The 25493-nt window shown below is 42.6% G+C and overlaps 1 protein-coding gene across 1 annotated transcript in view; it reads right to left on the reverse strand.

Annotated features, from left to right (window-relative positions):
- LOC138637790 (serine-rich adhesin for platelets-like) overlaps positions 1-25493 on the reverse strand; it is a 65192-nt gene that overhangs the window by 4841 nt on the left and 34858 nt on the right. The window contains exons 2-15 of the mRNA XM_069726713.1: positions 6407-9562; positions 5957-6325; positions 5723-5824; positions 5495-5596; positions 5180-5413; positions 4925-5071; positions 4697-4798; positions 4382-4615; positions 3905-4273; positions 3698-3817; positions 2387-2518; positions 1739-2107; positions 1418-1537; positions 107-238 (exon numbers count right to left, since the gene is read on the reverse strand). Coding sequence (XP_069582814.1) covers positions 107-238; positions 1418-1537; positions 1739-2107; positions 2387-2518; positions 3698-3817; positions 3905-4273; positions 4382-4615; positions 4697-4798; positions 4925-5071; positions 5180-5413; positions 5495-5596; positions 5723-5824; positions 5957-6325; positions 6407-9562 — 5688 coding nt within the window. The remainder of the gene's footprint in view (positions 1-106; positions 239-1417; positions 1538-1738; positions 2108-2386; positions 2519-3697; positions 3818-3904; positions 4274-4381; positions 4616-4696; positions 4799-4924; positions 5072-5179; positions 5414-5494; positions 5597-5722; positions 5825-5956; positions 6326-6406; positions 9563-25493) is intronic.

Below are 25493 nucleotides of genomic sequence, written 5' to 3' on the forward strand. Positions count from 1 at the left end.
GTAGTCACTTCTAGAGTAATACTTGTACTGATTTCAGCTGTTGATAAACTTTTATCTGTAGTCAAATCTGGATCAACACTTGTACTTATTTCAGCTGTTGGTATACTTTCATCTGTAGTCACTTTTAGAGTAATACTTGTACTGATTTCAGCTGTTGATAAACTTTTATCTGTATTCAAAAATGGATCAACACTTGTACTTATTTCAGCTGTTGGTATACTTTCATCTGTAGTCGCTTCTAGAGTAATACTTGTACTGATTATAGCTGTTGATAAACTTTTATCTGTAGTCAAATCTGGATCAACGCTTGCACTTATTTCAGCTGTTGGTTTACTTTCATCTGTAGTCGCTTCTAGAGTAATACTTGTACTGATTTCAGCTGTTGATAAACTTTTATCTGTAGTCAAATCTGGATCAACACTTGTACTTATTTCAGCTGTTGGTATACTTTCATCTGTAGTCGCTTCTAGAGTAATACTTGTACTGATTTCAGCTGTTGATAAACTTTTATCTGTAGTCAAATCTGGATCAACACTTGTACTTATTTCAGCTGTTGGTCTACTTTCATCTGTAGTCACTTCTAGAGTAATACTTGTACTGATTTCAGCTGTTGATAAACTTTTATCTGTAGTCAAATCTCGATCAACACTTGTACTTATTTCAGCTGTTGGTCTACTTTCATCTGTAGTCGCTTCTAGAGTAATACTTGTACTGATTTCAGCTGTTGATAAACTTTTATCTGTAGTCAAATCTGGATCAACACTTGTACTTATTTCAGCTGTTGGTCTATTTTCATCTGTAGTCACTCCTAGAGTAATACTTGTACTGATTTCAGCTGTTGATAAACTTTTATCTGTAGTCAAATCTGGATCAACACTTGTACTTATTTCAGCTGTTGGTATACTTTCATCTGTAGTCGCTTCTAGAGTAATACTTGTACTGATTTCAGCTGTTGATAAACTTTTATCTGTAGTCAAATCTGGATCAACACTTGTACTTATTTCAGCTGTTGGTATACTTTCATCTGTAGTCACTCCTAGAGTAATACTTGTACTGATTTCAGCTGTTGATAAACTTTTATCTGTAGTCAAATCTGGATCAACACTTGTACTTATTTCAGCTGTTGGTATACTTTCATCTCTAGTCACTTCCACAGTAAAACTTGTACTGATTTCAGCCGTTGATAAACTTTTATCTGTAGTCAAATCTGGATCAACACTTGTACTTATTTCAGCTGTTGGTTCACTTTCATCTGTAGTCGCTTCTAGAGTAATACTTGTACTGGTTTCAGCTGTTGATAAACTTTTATCTGTGGTCAAATCTGGATCAACACTTGTACTTATTTCAGCTGTTGGTCTACTTTCATCTGTAGTCACTCCTAGAGTAATACTTGTGCTGATTTCAGCTGTTGATAAACTTTTATCTGTAGTCAAATCTGGATCAACACTTGTACTTATTTCAGCTGTTGGTCTACTTTCGTCTGTAGTCGCTTCTAGAGTAAAACTTGTACTGATTTCAGCTGTTGATAAACTTTTATCTGTAGTCAAATCTGGATCAACACTTGTACTTATTTCAGCTGTTGGTCTACTTTCATCTGTAGTCACTTCTAGAGTAATACTTGTACTGATTTCAGCTGTTGATAAACTTTTATCTGTAGTCAAATCTGGATCAACACTTGTACTTATTTCAGCTGTTGGTCTACTTTCATCTGTAGTCGCTTCTAGAGTAATACTTGTACTGATTTCAGCTGTTGATAAACTTTTATCTGTATTCAAATCTGGATCAACACTTGTACTGATTTCAGCTGTTGGTATACTTTCATCTCTAGTCACTTCCACAGTAATACTTGTACTGATTTCAGCTGTTGATAAACTTTTATCTGTAGTCAAATCTGGATCAACACTTGTACTTATTTCAGCTGTTGGTCTACTTTCATCTGTAGTCACTTCCACAGTAAAACTTGTACTGATTTCAGCCGTTGATAAACTTTTATCTGTAGTCAAATCTGGATCAACACTTGTACTTATTTCAGCTGTTGGTTCACTTTCATCTGTAGTCACTTCTAGAGTAATACTTGTACTGGTTTCAGCTGATGATAAACTTTTATCTGTAGTCAAATCTGGATCAACACTTGTACTTATTTCAGCTGTTCGTTTACTTTCATCTGTAGTCGCTTCTAGAGTAATACTTGTACTGATTTCAGCTGTTGATAAACTTTTATCTGTAGTCAAATCTGGATCAACACTTGTACTTATTTCAGCTGTTGGTATACTGTCATCTTTTGTCACTTCTAGAGTAATACTTGTACTGATTTCAGCTGTTGATAAACTTTTATCTGTAGTCAAAGCTGGATCAACACTTGTACTTATTTCAGCTGTTGGTATACTTTCATCTGTAGTCACTTTTAGAGTAATACTTGTACTGATTTCAGCTGTTGATAAACTTTTATCTGTATTCAAAAATGGATCAACACTTGTACTTATTTCAGCTGTTGGTATACTTTCATCTGTAGTCGCTTCTAGAGTAATACTTGTACTGATTATAGCTGTTGATAAACTTTTATCTGTAGTCAAATCTGGATCAACGCTTGTACTTATTTCAGCTGTTGGTTTACTTTCATCTGTAGTCGCTTCTAGAGTAATACTTGTACTGATTTCAGCTGTTGATAAACTTTTATCTGTAGTCAAATCTGGATCAACACTTGTACTTATTTCAGCTGTTGGTATACTTTCATCTGTAGTCGCTTCTAGAGTAATACTTGTACTGATTTCAGCTGTTGATAAACTTTTATCTGTAGTCAAATCTGGATCAACACTTGTACTTATTTCAGCTGTTGGTCTACTTTCATCTGTAGTCACTTCTAGAGTAATACTTGTACTGATTTCAGCTGTTGATAAACTTTTATCTGTAGTCAAATCTCGATCAACACTTGTACTTATTTCAGCTGTTGGTCTACTTTCATCTGTAGTCGCTTCTAGAGTAATACTTGTACTGATTTCAGCTGTTGATAAACTTTTATCTGTAGTCAAATCTGGATCAACACTTGTACTTATTTCAGCTGTTGGTCTATTTTCATCTGTAGTCACTCCTAGAGTAATACTTGTACTGATTTCAGCTGTTGATAAACTTTTATCTGTAGTCAAATCTGGATCAACACTTGTACTTATTTCAGCTGTTGGTATACTTTCATCTGTAGTCGCTTCTAGAGTAATACTTGTACTGATTTCAGCTGTTGATAAACTTTTATCTGTAGTCAAATCTGGATCAACACTTGTACTTATTTCAGCTGTTGGTATACTTTCATCTGTAGTCACTCCTAGAGTAATACTTGTACTGATTTCAGCTGTTGATAAACTTTTATCTGTAGTCAAATCTGGATCAACACTTGTACTTATTTCAGCTGTTGGTATACTTTCATCTCTAGTCACTTCCACAGTAAAACTTGTACTGATTTCAGCCGTTGATAAACTTTTATCTGTAGTCAAATCTGGATCAACACTTGTACTTATTTCAGCTGTTGGTTCACTTTCATCTGTAGTCGCTTCTAGAGTAATACTTGTACTGGTTTCAGCTGTTGATAAACTTTTATCTGTGGTCAAATCTGGATCAACACTTGTACTTATTTCAGCTGTTGGTCTACTTTCATCTGTAGTCACTCCTAGAGTAATACTTGTGCTGATTTCAGCTGTTGATAAACTTTTATCTGTAGTCAAATCTGGATCAACACTTGTACTTATTTCAGCTGTTGGTCTACTTTCGTCTGTAGTCGCTTCTAGAGTAAAACTTGTACTGATTTCAGCTGTTGATAAACTTTTATCTGTAGTCAAATCTGGATCAACACTTGTACTTATTTCAGCTGTTGGTCTACTTTCATCTGTAGTCACTTCTAGAGTAATACTTGTACTGATTTCAGCTGTTGATAAACTTTTATCTGTATTCAAATCTGGATCAACACTTGTACTGATTTCAGCTGTTGGTATACTTTCATCTCTAGTCACTTCCACAGTAATACTTGTACTGATTTCAGCTGTTGATAAACTTTTATCTGTAGTCAAATCTGGATCAACACTTGTACTTATTTCAGCTGTTGGTCTACTTTCATCTGTAGTCACTTCCACAGTAAAACTTGTACTGATTTCAGCCGTTGATAAACTTTTATCTGTAGTCAAATCTGGATCAACACTTGTACTTATTTCAGCTGTTGGTTCACTTTCATCTGTAGTCACTTCTAGAGTAATACTTGTACTGGTTTCAGCTGATGATAAACTTTTATCTGTAGTCAAATCTGGATCAACACTTGTACTTATTTCAGCTGTTCGTTTACTTTCATCTGTAGTCGCTTCTAGAGTAATACTTGTACTGATTTCAGCTGTTGATAAACTTTTATCTGTAGTCAAATCTGGATCAACACTTGTACTTATTTCAGCTGTTGGTATACTGTCATCTTTTGTCACTTCTAGAGTAATACTTGTACTGATTTCAGCTGTTGATAAACTTTTATCTGTAGTCAAAGCTGGATCAACACTTGTACTTATTTCAGCTGTTGGTATACTTTCATCTGTAGTCACTTCCACAGTAATACTTGCACTGATTTCAGCTGTTGATAAACTTTTATCTGTAGTCAAATCTGGATCAACACTTGTACTTATTTCAGCTGTTGGTCTACTTTCATCTGTAGTCACTCCTAGAGTAATACTTGTGCTGATTTCAGCTGTTGATAAACTTTTATCTGTAGTCAAATCTTGATCAAAACTTGTACTTATTTCAGCTGTTGGTTTACTTTCATCTGTAGTCACTCCTAGAGTAATACTTGTACTGATTTCAGCTGTTGATAAACTTTTGTCTGTAGTCAAATCTGGATCAACACTTGTACTTATTTCAGCTGTTGGTCTACTTTCATCTGTAGTCGCTTCTAGAGTAATACTTGTACTGATTTCAGCTGTTGATAAACTTTTATCTGTATTCAAATCTGGATCAACACTTGTACTGAATTCAGCTGTTGGTATACTTTCATCTCTAGTCACTTCCACAGTAATACTTGTACTGATTTCAGCTGTTGATAAACTTTTATCTGTAGTCAAATCTGGATCAACACTTGTACTTATTTCAGCTGTTGGTCTCCTTTCATCTGTAGTCACTTCTGGAGTAATACTTGTACTGATTTCAGCTGTTGATAAACTTTTATCTGTAGTCAAATCTGGATCAACACTTGTACTTATTTCAGCTGTTGGTCTACTTTCATCTGTAGTCACTCCTAGAGTAATACTTGTGCTGATTTCAGCTTTTGATAAACTTTTATCTGTAGTCAAATCTGGATCAACACTTGTACTTATTTCAGCTGTTGGTCTACTTTCGTCTGTAGTCGCTTCTAGAGTAATACTTGTACTGATTTCAGCTGTTGATAAACTTTTATCTGTAGTCAAATCTGGATCAACACTTGTACTTATTTCAGCTGTTGGTCTACTTTCATCTGTAGTCACTTCTAGAGTAATACTTGTACTGATTTCAGCTGTTGATAAACTTTTATCTGTAGTCAAATCTTGATCAAAACTTGTACTTATTTCAGCTGTTGGTTTACTTTCATCTGTAGTCACTCCTAGAGTAATACTTGTTCTGATTTCAGCTGTTGATAAACTTTTGTCTGTAGTCAAATCTGGATCAACACTTGTACTTATTTCAGCTGTTGGTCTACTTTCATCTGTAGTCACTTCTAGAGTAATACTTGTACTGATTTCAGCTGTTGATAAACTTTTATCTGTAGTCAAATCTTGATCAAAACTTGTACTTATTTCAGCTGTTGGTTTACTTTCATCTGTAGTCACTCCTAGAGTAATACTTGTTCTGATTTCAGCTGTTGATAAACTTTTGTCTGTAGTCAAATCTGGATCAACACTTGTACTTATTTCAGCTGTTGGTCTACTTTCATCTGTAGTCGCTTCTAGAGTAATACTTGTACTGATTTCAGCTGTTGATAAACTTTTATCTGTATTCAAATCTGGATCAACACTTGTACTGATTTCAGCTGTTGGTATACTTTCATCTCTAGTCACTTCCACAGTAATACTTGTACTGATTTCAGCTGTTGATAAACTTTTATCTGTAGTCAAATCTGGATCAACACTTGTACTTATTTCAGCTGTTGGTCTACTTTCATCTGTAGTCACTCCTAGAGTAATACTTGTGCTGATTTCAGCTTTTGATAAACTTTTATCTGTAGTCAAATCTGGATCAACACTTGTACTTATTTCAGCTGTTGGTCTACTTTCGTCTGTAGTCGCTTCTAGAGTAATACTTGTACTGATTTCAGCTGTTGATAAACTTTTATCTGTAGTCAAATCTGGATCAACACTTGTACTTATTTCAGCTGTTGGTCTACTTTCATCTGTAGTCACTTCTAGAGTAATACTTGTACTGATTTCAGCTGTTGATAAACTTTTATCTGTAGTCAAATCTTGATCAAAACTTGTACTTATTTCAGCTGTTGGTTTACTTTCATCTGTAGTCACTCCTAGAGTAATACGTGTTCTGATTTCAGCTGTTGATAAACTTTTGTCTGTAGTCAAATCTGGATCAACACTTGTACTTATTTCAGCTGTTGGTCTACTTTCATCTGTAGTCGCTTCTAGAGTAATACTTGTACTGATTTCAGCTGTTGATAAACTTTTATCTGTATTCAAATCTGGATCAACACTTGTACTGATTTCAGCTGTTGGTATACTTTCATCTCTAGTCACTTCCACAGTAAAACTTGTACTGATTTCAGCTGTTGATAAACTTTTATCTGTAGTCAAATCTGGATCAACACTTGTACTTATTTCAGCTGTTGGTATACTTTCATCTGTAGTCACTCCTAGAGTAATACTTGTACTGATTTCAGCTGTTGATAAACTTTTATCTGTAGTCAAATCTGGATCAACACTTGTACGTATTTCAGCTGTTGGTCTACTTTCATCTGTAGTCACTTCTAGAGTAATACTTGTACTGATTTCAGCTGTTGATAAACTTTTATCTGTAGTCAAATCTGGATCAACACTTGTACTTATTTCAGCTGTTGGTCTACTTTCATCTGTAGTCACTCCTAGAGTAATACTTGTGCTGATTTCAGCTGTTGATAAACTTTTATCTGTAGTCAAATCTGGATCAACACTTGTACTTATTTCAGCTGTTGGTCTACTTTCGTCTGTAGTCGCTTCTAGAGTAATACTTGTACTGATTTCAGCTGTTGATAAACTTTTATCTGTAGTCAAATCTGGATCAACACTTGTACTTATTTCAGCTGTTGGTCTACTTTCATCTGTAGTCACTCCTAGAGTAATACTTGTGCTGATTTCAGCTGTTGATAAACTTTTATCTGTAGTCAAATCTGGATCAACACTTGTACTTATTTCAGCTGTTGGTCTACTTTCGTCTGTAGTCGCTTCTAGAGTAATACTTGTACTGATTTCAGCTGTTGATAAACTTTTATCTGTAGTCAAATCTCGATCAACACTTGTACTTATTTCAGCTGTTGGTTTACTTTCATCTGTAGTCGCTTCTAGAGTAATACTTGTACTGGTTTCAACTGTTGATAAACTTTTATCTGTAGTCAAATCTGGATCAACACTTGTACTTATTTCAGCTGTTGGTCTACTTTCATCTGTAGTCAATCCTAGAGTAATACTTGTGCTGATTTCAGCTGTTGATAAACTTTTATCTGTAGTCAAATCTGGATCAACACTTGTACTTATTTCAGCTGTTGGTTTACTTTCATCTGTAGTCACTCCTAGAGTAATACTTGTACTGATTTCAGCTGTTGATAAACTTTTATCTGTAGTCAAATCTGGATCAACACTTGTACTTATTTCAGCTGTTGGTCTACTTTCATCTGTAGTCGCTTCTAGAGTAATACTTGTACTGATTTCAGCCGTTGATAAACTTTTATCTGTAGTCAAATCTGGATCAACACTTGTACTTATTTCAGCTGTTGGTATACTTTCATCTCTAGTCACTTCCACAGTAATACTTGTACTGATTTCAGCCGTTGATAAAGTTTTATCTGTAGTCACATCTGGATCAACACTTGTACTTATTTCAGCTGTTGGTATACTTTCATCTGTAGTCACTTCTAGAGTAATACTTGTACTGATTTCAGCTGTTGATAAACTTTTATCTGTAGTCAAATCTGGATCAACACTTGTACTTATTTCAGCTGTTGGTTTACTTTCATCTGTAGTCACTTCTAGAGTAATACTTGTACTGATTTCAGCTGTTGATAAACTTTTATCTGTAGTCAAATCTGGATCAACACTTGTACTTATTTCAGCTGTTGGTCTACTTTCATCTGTAGTCACTTCTAGAGTAATACTTGTACTGATTTCAGCTGTTGATAAACTTTTATCTGTAGTCAAATCTGGATCAAAACTTGTACTTATTTCAGCTGTTGGTTTACTTTCATCTGTAGTCACTCCTAGAGTAATACTTGTACTGATTTCAGCTGTTGATAAACTTTTATCTGTAGTCAAATCTGGATCAACACTTGTACTTATTTCAGCTGTTGGTCTACTTTCATCTGTAGTCGCTTCTAGAGTAATACTTGTACTGATTTCAGCTGTTGATAAACTTTTATCTGTAGTCAAATCTGGATCAACACTTGTACTTATTTCAGCTGTTGGTATACTGTCATCTGTAGTCACTTCTAGAGTAATACTTGTACTGATTTCAGCTGTTGATAAACTTTTATCTGTAGTCAAATCTGGATCAACACTTGTACTTATTTCAGCTGTTGGTTTACTTTCATCTGTAGTCGCTTCTAGAGTAATACTTGTACTGATTTCAGCTGTTGATAAACTTTTATCTGTAGTCAAATCTGGATCAACACTTGTACTTCTTTCAGCTGTTGGTCTACTTTCATCTGTAGTCGCTTCTAGAGTAATACTTGTACTGATTTCAGCTGTTGATAAACTTTTATCTGTTGTCAAATCTGGATGAACACTTGTACTTATTTCAGCTGTTGGTTTACTTTCATCTGTAGTCGCTTTTAGAGTAAAACTTGTACTGATTTCAGCTGTTGATAAACTTTTATCTGTAGTCAAATCTGGATCAACACTTGTACTTATTTCAGATGTTGGTATACTTTCATCTGTAGTCAGTTGTGTATCAGTACCTGTACTGATTGCAACTGTTGATAAACTTTCATCTGTGCTTACTTCCGGATCAACAGTAGTACTGATTTCAGCTGTTGATATAATTTCGGTTTTAGTCACTCCCAGAGAAAAACTTGTACTGCTATCTGTTGTTGATACACCATCTGATATAGACCCTTCTACAGCATTACTTTTACTGATATAAGGTGTTGATATACTTTCTGATGTAGACAGTTCCGAAGGAGCACTTGTGCTGATTTCAGCTGTTGATATACTTTCTCCTGTAGACCCGTTTGGAACAGCACTTGTACTGATATCAGATGTTGATGTTGACTTACTTTTATCTGTAGACCCAATTCGAGTAGAACTTGTACTGCCTTCAGCTGGTGATGTATCATCCGTCACACTGACTGAAATATATGTGGTAGTAGGATTGACATCTGTTGGATAATAACAGAAAAAAAATATTACAAAAAGCTTTTCTGAAAATCATACTCACAACTGCACAAATTGCTAACTAATATATATATATATATATATATATATATATATATATATATATATATATATATAATATAACGCTGGGAGTGTCACTCTGTCCGAAGCCTTTATAGTCTGCGCAAGCGCTAGCGCCGGCGCAGTCTGGACCCCACAGAGTGACGCTCCCAGGAGATCGCGGTATGCGTAAACACTAGTGTTGAGCGATACCGTCCGATACTTGAAAGTATCGGTATCGGATAGTATCGGCCGATACCCGAAAAATATCGGATATCGCCGATACCGATATCCGATACCAATACAAGTCAATGGGACATCAAGTATCGGAAGGTATTCTCATGGTTCCCAGGGTCTGAAGGAGAGGAAACTCTCCTTCAGGCCCTGGGATCCATAGGGATGTGTAAAATAAAGAATTAAAATAAAAAATATTGATATATTTACCTCTCCGGCGGCCCCTGAACTCAGCGCGGGTAACCGGCAGGCTTCTTTGTTCAAAATCAGCGCTTTTAGGACCTGAGAATCACGTCCCGGCTTCTGATTGGTCGCGGGCCGCCCATGTGACCGCCACGCGACCAATCACAAGCCGCGACGTCACCGCAAGCTATTAGCGCGCTCATTTTTCAAAAATGAGCGCGTTAATGGCTTTCAAAGACGTAGCGGCTTGTGATTGGTCGCGGCCACGCAACCAATCACAAGCCGCGACGTCACCGCAAGCTATTAACGCGCTCATTTTTAAAAATGAGCGCGTTAATAGCTTGCGGTGACGTCGCGGCTTGTGATTGGTTGCGGCCGCGACCAATCACAACCCGCTACGTCTTTGAAAGCCATTAACGCGCTCATTTTTAAAAATGAGCGCGTTAATAGCTTGCGGTGACGTCGCGGCTTGTGATTGGTCGCGTGGCGGTCACATGGGCGGCCCGCGACCAATCAGAAGCCGGGACGTGATTCTCAGGTCCTAGAAGCGCTGATTTTGAACAACGAAGCCTGCCGGTTACCCGCGCTGAGTCCAGGGGCCGCCGGAGAGGTAAATATATCAATATTTTTTTTTTTAATTCTTTATTTTACACATCTCTATGTATACGATACCGATACCCGATACCACAAAAGTATCGGATCTCGGTATCGGAATTCCGATACCGCAAGTATCGGCCGATACCCGATACTTGCGGTATCGGAATGCTCAACACTAGTAAACACTGAACGCACATCGCGATCTCCAACGGAGAGGCAGGGACGCGTCAGGAGTGTAAGTATAAGCTATATTCACCTGTCCCGTTCCAGCGCTGCGTGCGGCTCAGTGTTCCGGGTCCTCTGACTGTGACGTACATAGTTCAGAGGGCGCGATAACGCGCGTAATGCCCGCCGCCCTCTGACTGAACAGTCACAGCCAGAGGACCCAGAAGAAGCGGCACGCAGTGGTGGATCAGGCCAGGTAACTATAGCAAGTGTCGGGGGCCTGAGCTAGCTGCGACTCTGGCACCTGACCCCCACAGCGTGCCAGTGTCCCCGCCTGATCAGGCCCCCCAGCACTCGGCGCCCAGCGACGATAGGTGAGTATGTTATTTTTTTTATATATCGCAGCAGCATACGGGGCATATAATACTATAGAGCATGTTATGGGGGCCATAAACCTTTATGGAGCAGTGTACGGGGCATATACTATGGAGCACCTTATGGGGGCCATCAACTTTTATGGAGCAGTGTACGGGGCATATGGATGGCAGCAGCAAACTACAGAACGGTGGCACAGGATGGGAGCAGCACATGACAGAACGGGGGCGCAGGATGGGAGCAGCATATGACAGAATAGTGCAGCACATGCCAAAATGGAGGCGCAGGATGGGAGCAGCGCATGTCAGAAAGGGGGCGCAGGATGGGAGCAGCACATGACAGAATGGGGGCGCAGGATGGGTGCAGCACATGACAGGATGGGGGCGCAGGATGGGTGCAGCAAATGACAGGATGGGGACGCAGGATGGGTGCAGCACATGACAGGATAGGGACGCAGGATGGAGCAGCACATGACAGGATGGGGACGCAGGATGGAGCAGCACATGACAGGATGGGGACGCAGGATGGAGCAGCACATGACAGGATGGGGACACAGGATGGAGCAGCACATGACAGGATGGAGACCATATACCAATATAAATGCTCGCCACCCGGGCGTAGAACGGGTTCAATAGCTAGTGTATATATATGGAGGAGAGAAGGTTTTTCCACCAACATAGAAGAGGATTCTTTACTGTTAGGGCAGTGAGAATCTGGAATTGCTTGCCTGAGGAGGTGGTGATGGCGAACTCAGTCGAGGGGTTCAAGAGAGGCCTGGATGTCTTCCTGGAGCAGAACAATATTGTATCATACAATTATTAGGTTCTGTAGAAGGATGTAGATCTGGGGATTTATTATGATGGAATATAGGCTGAACTGGATGGACAAATGTCTTTTTTCGGCCTTACTAACTATGTTACTATGTTACTATATTACTATATATATATATATATATATATATATATATATATATATATATATATATATATAAAGCTGAATGTATGTGTGTATGTGTGTATGTCCGGGATTGGCATCTGCACCATCGCAGCTACAGCCACAACATTTTGCACAGTCACACGTCTGGACCCCGAGAGCGTCATAGGCTATGTTGTGAGGCAAAATTTTAACCCCGCGCGTTCCAATTCACCAAACAATTTTGCCCCTATCTACATAATGGGGAAAATGTGAGAGGAAAAGTGTTGGAGGCAAATTGACAGCTGCCAGATGTGAACAAGGGGGACTTAAAGAGTGAGAGCGATGGCACCAAAGAGTATATACTGTACAGTTGCTAAAGTGGGGCCCCGACATGGGATACTCACCACACATGGGGATATGAACACACACACAAAATGCGCCACACACTACCACGTTTGAATACATATACCACCCTCAGCACACATTTCACCACACATACACCAACCTCGCCACAAAAAAGTCAAAGCACAAAAGTCGCCGCTCAAAACTCGCCACGCGCAAAACTCGCCACATGCAAAACAATGCTCCGCAAAACTTGCCACACGTGCAAAACTCACCTCATGGAAAACTCGCCACATGCAAAACTTGCATACGTGGAAAAACTGCCACATGCACAAAAGTTGCAACACATACAAAAGTTGCCTCACACAAAACTTGCATATACTCAAAACGACCTCACAAAAAACTTGCCACGCGCAAAACTCGCCATGCGCAAAACTTGCTGCACACAACTTGCTACACTAATCTGTCCCATGCAACTCAACACACAAAAAGTTACTACACGCATGTCGCCAGACAAAACTCATCTCACAAAAGTCGCTACATGCATGTCGCCACATGCAACTCAACACACACAACTTAACACATGAAACTCGCCCTAAAACACACACAAGTCTGGTATTATCCTTCAAAAATAAAAATCTGATTAGTAAGCAGACAAAAAACAAGAGCAACAAATGTATCATATAGGAAATACGGCAGCTGTCAGTCACATGACCTGTCTATAATGTGTATGCGTGAGCTAATATATACTGCCAGGAGGAAGGGCTTCCTATTGGCTGGGGATTTATCAGGCTGCCAAATTAGCTTACAAATACTGAGGTAAAAATACTGACCAAATAACGTGTGAATGCGGTCTAATACAGGAGGAGATGACATACAGATATCTATAATATAACGCTGGGAGCGTCACTCTGTCCCAAGCCTTTATAGACTGCGCAGCTGCTGACAGCTAAATCCAAGGAGCAGCCATACCACTTGAAACCACAAGAGGGAGCCCAAGAGCAGAACTCACAAAAGTGCCACTTACAACCACCAGAGGGAGCCCAAGAGCGGAATTCACATCAGTACCCCCCCTTGAGGAGGGGTCACCGAACCCTCACCAGAGCCCCCAGGCCGATCAGGACGAGCCAAGTGAAAAGCACGAACCAAATCGGTGGCATGGACATCGGAGGCAACAACCCAAGAATTATCCTCCTGGCCATAACCCTTCCACTTGACAAGACACTGAAGCCTCCGCCTCGAAAAATGAGAATCCAAAATCTTCTTAACCTCATATTCCAACTCTCCCTCAACCAACACTGGGGCAGGAGGGTCAACCGAGGGAACAACGGGCACCACATATCTCCGCAACAAAGATCTATGGAAAACATTATAAATAGCAAAAGAGGCTGGAAGAGCCAAACGAAAAGACACCGGATTAATAATTTCAGAAATTTTATAAGGACCAATAAACCGAGGCTTAAACTTAGGGGAAGAAACCTTCATAGGAACATGACGAGAAGACAACCAAACCAAATCCCCCACACGAAGCCGGGGACCAACACACCGACGGCGGTTAGCAAAACGTTGAGCCCTTTCCTGAGACAACGTCAAATTGTTCACCACATGAGTCCAAATCTGCTGAAGCCTGTCCACCACAGAATCAACACCAGGACAATCAGAAGGCTCAACCTGCCCAAAAGAAAAACGAGGATGAAAGCCAAAATTACAAAAGAAAGGTGAAACCAAAGTAGCCGAACTAGCCCGATTATTAAGTGCAAACTCGGCCAACGGCAAGAAAGACACCCAATCATCCTGATCAGCAGACACAAAGCATCTCAAATAGGTCTCCAAGGTCTGATTGGTACGCTCAGTTTGACCATTAGTCTGAGGATGAAATGCCGAAGGAAAAGACAAATCAATGCCCATCCTAGCACAAAAGGCCCGCCAAAACCTAGAGACAAACTGAGAACCTCTGTCAGACACAATATTCTCCGGAATGCCATGCAAACGAACCACATGCTGAAAAAACAATGGAACCAGATCTGTGGAGGAAGGCAACTTAGGCAAAGGTACCAGATGGACCATTTTAGAGAACTGGTCACAAACAACCCAGATAACAGACATCTTCTGGGAAACGGGAAGATCCGAAATAAAATGCATGGAAATATGCGTCCAGTGCCTCTCAGGGACCGGCAAAGGCAAAAGCAACCCACTAGCACGGGAACAGCAAGGCTTGGCTCGGGCGCAAGTCCCACAGGACTGCACAAAAGCACGGACATCGCGCGACAAGGAAGGCCACCAAAAGGACCTAGCAACCAAATCTCTGGTACCAAAAATCCCAGGAAGACCAGCCAACACTGAACAATGAACCTCAGAAATCACCTTACTTGTCCATCCATCAGGAACAAACAGCTTCCCCACAGGACAGCGGTCAGGCCTATCAGCCTCAAATTCCTGAAGCACCCGCCGCAAATCAGGGGAGATGGCAGAAAGAATCACCCCTTCCTTAAGAATGCCAACCGGCTCAAGGACTCCAGGAGAATCAGGCGAAAAACTCCTAGAGAGGGCATCAGCCCTAACATTCTTAGATCCCGGAAGATACGAGACCACAAAATCAAAACGGGAGAAAAACAGGGACCATCGAGCCTGTCTAGGATTCAACCGCTTGGCCGACTCGAGGTAAATCAGATTCTTATGATCGGTCAGGACCACAACGCGGTGCTTAGCGCCCTCAAGCCAATGTCGCCACTCCTCAAACGCCCACTTCATAGCCAGCAACTCCCGATTGCCGACATCATAATTGCGTTCCGCAGGCGAAAACTTTCTGGAAAAAAAAGCACATGACTTCATCAAAGAACCATCAGACTCCCTCTGAGACAAAACGGCCCCTGCCCCAATCTCAGAAGCGTCGACCTCAACCTGAAAAGGAAGAGAAACATCCGGCTGACGCAACACAGGGGCAGAAATAAATCGGCGTTCAAGCTCCTGGAAGGCCTCAACAGCCGCAGAGGACCAATTCGTCACATCAGCGCCTTTCTTCGTCAAATCAGTAAGGGGCTTAACCACACTGGAAAAGTTGGCAATGAAACGGCGATAGAAATTAGCAAAGCCCAAAAATTTCTGAAGGCCCTTCACAGATGTTGGTTGAATCCAGTCATGAATAGCTTGGACCTTAACAGGATCCATTTCTATAGACGAGGGAGAAAAAATAAAACCCAAAAAAGAGACCTTCTGAACTCCGAATAGGCATTAGACCCCTTCACAAACAAAACATTATCAAGAAGGATCTGGAACACCATTCTGACCTGCTTTACATGAGACTCCCAATCATCGGAAAAAATCAAAATATCATCCAAATATACTGTTAGGGCTAGCGGAACGCACCAAATAATAAGATAGTGTACGGTGCGTTCGTAGCCCGGGGTCCACCGTGCAGAGATGGAACCTGCTGCTGAGTAATGACGGACTATATGGCGGTACTCATAAGTATACTCGCGTGGGTTAAACTTCACCCAACGTGAAGGAAGCGATCCTGTTGCGTCACAGGATCGCGGTACCGCACATAGAAGGCGAGCAAGCAGTCAGCGAACTTAACCCCAACTAGGATTGAAGTCCGATTAGACCACTTGCTGACACAACACCGCAACAGGGTGTGTTAGGCAACTCTTATAATTAGAGCACCGAAGTGCGAACTGTGCCGTGCTGGCAGGCACCACTAAGCACCCAAATGTGGGTCAGGAAGCGCACAACTGGCGCGTGGCGCCGCACTGGCGGTCACAGCAATAGACGCTGATACGTGTGTGACACGTTGAGTGATTTGTCGGGCGCTAGATAGCAGCCATACTCCATACGCGAACAGTCATACAATAGGGTAGGGGTATTTAATGAACGACTTGCACTCACAACAAACACACGTATTCAATTGTACACTAGCGCATGGCCGTGCGGTCATGCGCAGTTTATATAGTTGCAGCACAGGAAGTGGCCACAGAAACTTTTCCCTTCCAAGACCTGCCAAGAGGTCCAATGGAATGTGCTGCAGAGCCTGAGCACATGACTCTCGATCTCCAACGGGAGATCTTGCCCTGGGCATGCTCAGTGTGCGCAAACAAGGACTTAGTCCCAGGAAAGTCCGCTCGCCGCTGACCAGCACTGACTTTAATGGCAGGAGCTGAAGAAGCAGCAGTAACTCTCTGTACAGAGTGAGAGCGAGCAAGACACTGGGAGCGACGTCCCCGCTGAGCAGACTCCACTGCGGGCGGAGGAGAATGGGAGACCGCAGCGGAGACGGATCGAGATTCCCCCTGTGCAGCAGAGGAAACTCGACTCCTAACATTACCCCCCCTCCTGGGGCCCCCCCTTCCTTGGGCCTCGCTACGCTCGAAGGCAGCAATGAGCTGTGGGGCCCGAATGTTTTCAGCAGGCTCCCAACACCTGTCCTCTGGACCATAACCCTTCCAATCCACCAAATAAAACTTTTTGCCGCGTACCACCTTGCACCCCAAAATAGCGTTCACCTCGTAATCGTCCGTAGACGAACCCGATGTCCCAGCAGATGACTCGGAAAACCGGGACATGTATACGGGTTTCAAGAGGGACACATGAAAAGTGTCGGTAATACCCAAGCGTGGAGGAAGAGCCAGGCGCTAGTGTAATGTTAGGGCTAGCGGAGCGCACCAAATAATAAGACTGATAGTGTACGGTGCGTTCGTAGCCCGGGGTCCACCGTGCAGAGATGGAACCTGCTGCTGAGTAATGACGGACTATATGGCGGTACTCATAAGTATACTCGTGTGGGTTAAACTTCACCCAACGTGAAGGAAGCGATCCTGTTGCGTCACAGGATCGCGGTACCGCACATAGAAGGCGAGCAAGCAGTCAGCGAACTTAACCCCAACTAGGATTGAAGTCCGATTAGACCACTTGCTGACACAACACCGCAACAGGGTGTGTTAGGCAACTCTTATAATTAGAGCACCGAAGTGCGAACTGTGCCGTGCTGGCAGGCACCACTAAGCACCCAAACGTGGGTCAGGAAGCGCACAACTGGCGCGTGGCGCCGCACTGGCGGTCACAGCAATAGACGCTGATACGTGTGTGACACGTTGAGTGATTTGTCGGGCGCTAGATAGCAGCCATACTCCATACGCGAACAGTCATACAATAGGGTAGGGGTATTTAATGAACGACTTGCACTCACAACAAACACACGTATTCAATTGTACACTAGCGCATGGCCATGCGGTCATGCACAGTTTATATAGTTGCAGCACAGGAAGTGGCCACAGAAACTTTGCCCTTCCAAGACCTGCCAAGAGGTCCAATGGAATGTGCTGCAGAGCCTGAGCACATGACCCTCGATCTCCAATGGGAGATCTTGCCCTGGGCATGCTCAGTGTGCGCAAACAAGGACTTAGTCCCAGGAAAGTCCGCTTGCCACTGACCAGCACTGACTTTAATGGCAGGAGCTGAAGAAGCAGCAGTAACTTTCTGTACAGAGTGAGAGCAAGCAAGACACTGGGAGCGACGTCCCCGCTGAGCAGACTCCACTGCGGCCGGAGGAGAATGGGAGACCGCAGCGGAGACGGATCGAGATTCCCCCTGTGCAGCAGAGGAAACTCGACTCCTAACATATACGACCATGAATTTATCAAGATAATTTGGGAAAATATCATGCATGAAAGACTGGAACACAGATGGAGCATTAGAGAGCCAAAATGGCATCACAAGGTATTCAAAATGGCCTTCGGGCGTATTAAATGCAGTTTTCCATTCGTCAACCTGTTTAATATGAACAAGATTATATGCCCCTCGGAGGTCAATCTTAGTAAACCAACTAGCCCCCTTAATCTGAGCAAACAAATCAGTAAGCAAAGGCAAGGGGTATTGGAATTTGACCGTGATCTTATTAAGAAGACGATAATCAATACAGGGTCTCAAGGAGCCATCCTTCTTAGCAACAAAAAAGAAACCCGCTCCCAATGGTGATGAAGAGGGCCGAATATGCCCCTTCTCCAAAGACTCCTTAACATAACTCCGCATGGCGGCATGCTCTGGCACAGACAGATTGAAAAGTCGGCCCTCAGGGAACTTGCAACCAGGAATCAAGTTAATAGCACAATCATAGTCCCTGTGCGGTGGAAGGGAACTGGACTTGGTCTCATCAAATACATCCTGGAAATCCGACAAAAACTCAGGGACCTCAGAAGAGGGGGAAGAGGAAATTGACATCAAAGGGACGTCACTATGTACCCCTTGACAACCCCACCTAGTCACCGACATAGTTTTCCAATCCAGCACCGGATTATGTTCCTGTAACCATGGAAAACCCAGTACAACAACATCATGCAGGTTATGCAACACCAGAAAACGGCAATCCTCCTGATGTGCTGGAGCCATGTACATAGTCATCTGCGTCCAGTACTGAGGTTTTTCCTTGGCCAAGGGTGTGGCATCAATACCCCTCAAAGGAATAGGGCTCTGCAAAGGCTGCAAGGAAAAACCACAGCGCCTGGCGAATTCCAAGTCCATTAAGTTCAGGGCAGAGCCTGAATCCACAAATGCCATGACAGAAAAGGACGACAATGAGCAAATCAGCGTCACAGATAAGAGAAATTTTGGCTGTACAGTACTAATGGTAACAGACCTAGCGACTCTTAGTGCGCTTAGGGCAATCAGAGATAACATGAGCAGAATCACCACAGTAAAAACACAGCCTATTCTGACGTCTGAATTCCTGCCGTTCTGTTCTAGTCAAAATCCTATCACATTGCGTAGGTTCAGGACTCTGCTCAGAGGACACTGCCATATGGTGCACAGCTTTGCGCTCGCGCAGACGCCGATCAATCTGAATGGCTAGAGACATAGATTCGCTCAAACCAGCAGGCATAGGAAAGCCCACCATAACATCTTTAAGGGCTTCAGAAAGACCTTTTCTGAAAATAGCAGCCAGAGCCTCCTCATTCCATTTAGTGAGCACAGACTATTTTCTAAATTTCTGGCAGTATAATTCGGCCGCTTCCTGACCTTGACACAAGGCCAACAGGGTTTTTTCTGCATAATCCACGGAATTAGGTTCGTCATTAGTGTTGAGCATTCCGATACCGCAAGTATCGGGTATCGGCCGATACTTGCGGTATCGGAATTCCGATACTGAGATCCGATACTTTTGTGGTATCGGGTATCGGTATCGGATACATAGAGATGTGTAAAATAAAGAATTAAAATAAAAAATAATGATATATTTAACTCTCCGGCGGCCCCTGGACTCAGCGCTGGTAACCTGCAGGCTTCGTTGTTCAAAATCAGCGCTTTTAGGACCTGAGAATCACGTCCCGGCTTCTGATTGGTCGCGGGCCGCCCATGTGACCGCCACGCGACCAATCACAAGCCGCGACGTCACCGCAAGCTATTAACGCGCTCATTTTTAAAAATGAGCGCGTTAATGGCTTTCAAAGACGTAGCGGCTTGTGATTGGTCGCGTGGCCGCGACCAATCACAAGCCGCGACGTCACCGCAAGCTATTAACGCGCTCATTTTTAAAAATGAGCGCGTTAATGACTTTCAAAGACGTAGCGGCTTGTGATTGGTTGCGGCCACGCGACCAATCACAAGCCGCTACGTCTTTGAAAGTCATTAACGCGCTCATTTTTAAAAATGAGCGCGTTAATAGCTTGCGGTGACGTCGCGGCTTGTGATTGGTCGCGTGGCGGTCACATGGGCGGCCCGCGACCAATCAGAAGCCGGGACGTGATTCTCAGGTCCTAAAAGCGCTGATTTTGAACAAAGAAGCCTGCCGGTTACCCGCGCTGAGTTCAAGGGCCGCCGGAGAGGTAAATATATCAATATTTTTTATTTTAATTCTTTATTTTACACATCCCTATGGATCCCAGGGCCTGAAGGAGAGTTTCCTCTCCTTCAGACCCTGGGAACCATGAGAATACCTTCCGATACTTGATGTCCCATTGACTTGTATTGGTATCGGATATCGGTATCGGCGATATCCGATATTTTTCGGGTATCGGCCGATACTATCCGATACCGATACTTTCAAGTATCGGACGGTATCGCTCAACACTATTCGTCATACAATAATCCGAGCGCTTGAAAAAATGCGTCTACATTCAATAATGCCGGATCCCCTGTTTCAAGAAAAAAAGCCCAGTCTTGAGGGTCACCACGCAGCAAGGATATGATGATTTTTACTTGCTGAATGGGATCACCAGAAGAACAGGGTTTCAAAGCAAAAAACAATTTGCAGTTATTTTTAAAGTTCAAAAACTTGGATCTGTCCCCAAAAAACAAATCAGGAGTAGGAATTCTAGGCTCTAAAGCCGGAGTCTGGACAACATAGTCTTGGATACTCTGTACTCTTGCAGCAAGATGATCCACACGAGAAAACAAACCCTGGACATCCATGCCAAAGCATATATCCTGAACCACCCAGAAATCAAGAGGAAAAAAGAGACAAACCAGAGCACAGAAAAAAAAATGGTTCAGAACTTTCTTTTCCTTCTTTTGAGATGCATTTATTTCATTTTTGGCCACTTGTACTGTTATGATACGGTGGTCTAGGAGCAACATGGAACGAGCTCTAAGGAAGTGGTAACTGTACTGACCGCAGTTCCTAAGCTCAACACAACACTAGAAGTAGCCGTGGGATGCTCCTAACTCTCCCTAGGCACCTCGTCACAGCCTAAGAGCTAACTACCCCTAAGGTCAGAAGCAGGAAAACTATCTTGCCTCAGAGAAAATCCCCAAAGGATAGATTAGCCCCCCACAAATAATGACTGTGAGTGGAGAGGGAAAAGACATACACAGAATGAAACCAGGATGAGCACAGGAGGCCAGTCTAGCTAAATAGATAGAACAGGATGGAATACTGTGCGGTCAGTATTAAACACTACAAAAATCCACGCAGAGTTTACAAAAAATCTCCACACCTGACTAGAGGTGTGGAGGGTAAATCTGCTTCCCAGAGCTTCCAGCAAGACAGAATTAATTCATACTGGTAAGCTGGACAAACAAAGAAAGCACAGAACGGATAAGTCCACAATCTATGGACAGAAAAGAGCAAGCAAAAACTTAACTTTGCTGAACTGGTCAGGATAACAGGGAAATCCAAAGAGATGTGAATCCAACCAGGAACCATTTACAAGTGGCACTGGCTGAAGGAAAGAGCCAGGCAAAAATAGCCGAGCAGAAAAGACGATCAGTGGAAGCAGCTGAAGACAGCTAAATCCAAGGAGCAGCCATACCACTAGAAACCACAAGAGGGAGCCCAAGAGCAGAACTCACAAAAGTGCCACTTACAACCACCGGAGGGAGCCCAAGAGTGGGATTCACAACAGTGTACAGTAGCCAATCTTAGCTCAGAAATCTATCACACGTCATTAAACAAGGATTTCTGTGATTGGCTGCTGAAGTCACATATTCCTCTTCATATAAATAGCATACATGTTGTTTTGCTGGTGATATTTTCTCAGCGAAACAGCTCAGAGAAGGCTGCTCCTGCTGCTGCAAGTGAACTGGTCATTTAGAAAGATAGGATTTAGACAGGATTTACATTCTGTCCTGTGTGAAATCGATCTTCCAGCACCTAACTAGTTTTTGCTAATAGTGTTATGCAAGTAGGAGTCCACATTTTCTACTCAAAATCATTTGAGCTAATACTGTGTTGCAGGCAAGAACTTAGGAGGCCCATTTGCTAATCAAAATCTTTGGACTGTGAGGGATTGACACGCTCAGCTGCTTCACAAGGCAGATAAAGGAACAGTTTTGGTAGTAGTTCACCTGCTGGTTGTATTATAGACAGCATAGAACCTTAGCAGGGTTCAGCAAAATAAACAGACTTTCTGGTGTAAAACAAAACAAAGATTCAGTCCAAAGAGTCCTTTCCCTGCAGGTTTCACCCGCAGGTAGCATGCACCATCTTCAGCTGCCTCTGGAGCCACATGGGCGTTCCTACTCTCCCAAAGCACAACCACCCACTGACTCTCATGTCCAGGTATTTAACTTAACCCATGATGATCACATGACCGTGACATCATCCCAGGTCCTGAGGAAAATTTAACCGTGAGCACTACTAGAGAAGGGGTGCTAAGGACAGGTTCCCAAACCATATAGATTAATAGTAAGGGACCTAGCACTCAACTTTAGGTAAGATGCAGCAGGAAAAATTTATTATAGTAAATACAGGAAAACTTTTCGGTCAATTGTGACCTTCATCAGTTAATACATCAAAAATAGGTCAGCATGGTTGTTGTGGGCAAACCTGCTATGAGCAAATAGGAAGATTCCTGGAGCTGCAGTGCCGCATAGGCACAATTGACCGAAACGTTTTCTTGTATTTACTACAATAAATTTTTCCTGCTGCATCTTACCTAAAGTTAAGTGCTAGGTCTCTTACTATTAATCATCCCAGGTCCTGTCAGAACACCTGCCAGTGTCGGCTCTGCAGGTGGAGATAAAGTAGGCATCCTCCCACCTACTCTATGGATGCCCACATAAAACCAGCACATGTATGCAACCTTAAATAAACCCTCTCAACATGTATTGTGCTTGAGGAAAGATATCCTGGTTTCACATCACTGATGCCAACATGCGCATGTACAGCACCATGGAAATAATGGTGCTATATAAATAAATAATAATAATAATATATCTTCACTCATATACCGTGCCTGTGACCCTGTCACAGGACTAAAACTGTGTTGCAGTCAGGTATCAAGAGGCCTCATTTGCTAGTCAAAATCTTTAGGCCTAATATTGGGGTAAGGCCAGGAGGCCCTATTTTCTAATTCAAATAATTGTACTAAAACTGCATTGCAGTAAAGAATCAGGAGGCCCCATTTGCTAATTAAAATACTTAGGGCAAATATTGGAGTTCAGCCAGGAGGCCTCATTTGCCAATCCACATCAGCTGGGCTAAACCTGTGTTTCAGTTAAGACTCAGGAGGCCCCATTTGATAATCAAACTTGTTAGGCCTAATATGGTGATTCAGCCAGATGGCCGATTTGCTAATCAAAATCATTATGACTTTAGAGTGTTGTGCAGGCTTGAGTCCACATTTCCAATTCAAAATCGTTTGGGCTAATACTTTGTTGCAGTCATCACTCAGGAGGCCCCATTTGCTAATCAAAGTCATTAGGGCTAATATTTTTGTTCAGCCACACTATCACAGAAAATAAATTCTTTGCTCATTTAGTGACAGGTGACTGAAAGGTCTGGGCCTAAGGTTGCAAAACATGGTTAAAAGAGGGGATGAGTACAACATGAGTGGGAAAAAGCAAGGTTATGGTGAAAGGGAGAATAGGCTTGGTGTTCGACGTGTACGTGTGATTCGTGTTAATGTTACTGAAAACTATGCTTAACAAACATAATTTTGTCCTATCCAAAGACAACTGACACTGTTACTGGATGGCTACTTGACTCACTTTCTTTGGCAGTTTCACAGCAGTACAACTTGTAGACAAGGATTCAGAAAGAGCGTGTAATCTAGTGGAAGGCAAGCACTCCATCAAGTGGCCTATCCTCCTCTTACTCCACCTTAACATCATACACAGTACAATCCTCAGAGGTGGTAACCCAATTACCCTTGTTTACCCCTGCGTCAAAAATGTACAACCCCCAACTGTCTGTGAAGAAACATAGGTGGGCCAGTCTGCAGAGCTGTTCACAAATTCTATTCCATGAGCATCAGAGGTCTGCTCCAAAGATTCACAGAATCCAAAGGAGGAAAGCATCTGCATCGATGCCCAGAATTTGTTCCTCTTGGATCCAGACTCGTTAACATATGTTAACCCCCAGGGTGAAGATGATACTGATGAAACTCAGATACCAGAGGCGCATACAGACTGTACTGTGCTATCAGGACAGGAAGAGGAGGAAGGTAACTCTCAGGGCGAGGAGTGGGAAAACAGAGAGGATGACAATGAGGTTGTAGATCTCACTTGGTGTGAACCAAGAGGCACACAGTTGAGTATCTCAGCAGAGTAGGTGGAGGAGGAAGAAGACAAGGAGATTACACTGCAGCTTGATGCACAGAGTGATGCAACCATGGCAAGAAGTAAAATTAATATGCCTTGGAGATCGCAGTCACACAGCTCAAGAGTCATGGACTGCTATCCAGGCTGAGTTGAGGAATAGCTGTCTTCACTGAATATGGAGCCAGGGAAGGCCGTATGTGATAATGGTGCAAACCTAGTGGCGAGCCTGCATCAGGGAAACCTCACACACGCTCCTTGCATGGCTCACATCCTCAACCTGGTGATACAGGAATTTCTCCACAACTATCCCAGCCTGGATGTGCTGTTTCAGAAAGCAAAGTCACTGTATTCTCACTTCCGATGATCGTACGTCACAGGTCATCGACTTACATCGCTACAAAGGTCTTTTGGCCTACAGGTTAACTGTTTGATTTACGATGTGCCGACACAGTGGAACTCCACTCTGCACATGTTGCAGCGACTATAGCTTCATTGACGATCACTTGTGCAGTATGTGCTTTTGTATAGCCTGGGCCAATGCAGTACGGAAGTGGTGCAAATCAACGCTTGCAGTGTGGGCACAGATGAAAGACTTCTGCACAGCTAAGAAATGGCTTCTGAGATGGTTAGCATTGATGATGCCATCATTGGCATCTATATTCTCATCATCTATGTGCTGGAGCACTCTTTGAATAGTTGACATGAGGAGGTGGTCGTCCCAGTGGTAGAGGTGGAAGGAAATGAAGGGTGCGGAAGGGACAACAATATCTCTAAGTTCATGACTGTCATTGCACAGGCAGGTGCCATGGTAGGGTGGAATACAGTGATTGGGGGGGTTATGATACCAGACAAACTTGAAGTGAAGGTGGAACCGATGAACAAATGGAGGAAGGCGAGGAGAAATAGGTGATGGGCATGCAACAGTCAGGAGATGAAAAGGCTTATGTTCCCCTCTCTGTTGTCCATGGTTGGCGGGAGGGGATGGAGTAAGTAAGCTTGAGTGTTACTCCACCACCAACACACCATGGACTTGGAAATCATAGAAGCGCCCAACACATGAGTGCCTTCTTCCTGCACTATCTTCACAACATGATG

The sequence above is a fragment of the Ranitomeya imitator genome, chromosome 5 (assembly GCF_032444005.1).
Source record: "Ranitomeya imitator isolate aRanImi1 chromosome 5, aRanImi1.pri, whole genome shotgun sequence".
In the NCBI taxonomy this organism is placed as follows: domain Eukaryota; kingdom Metazoa; phylum Chordata; class Amphibia; order Anura; family Dendrobatidae; genus Ranitomeya; species Ranitomeya imitator.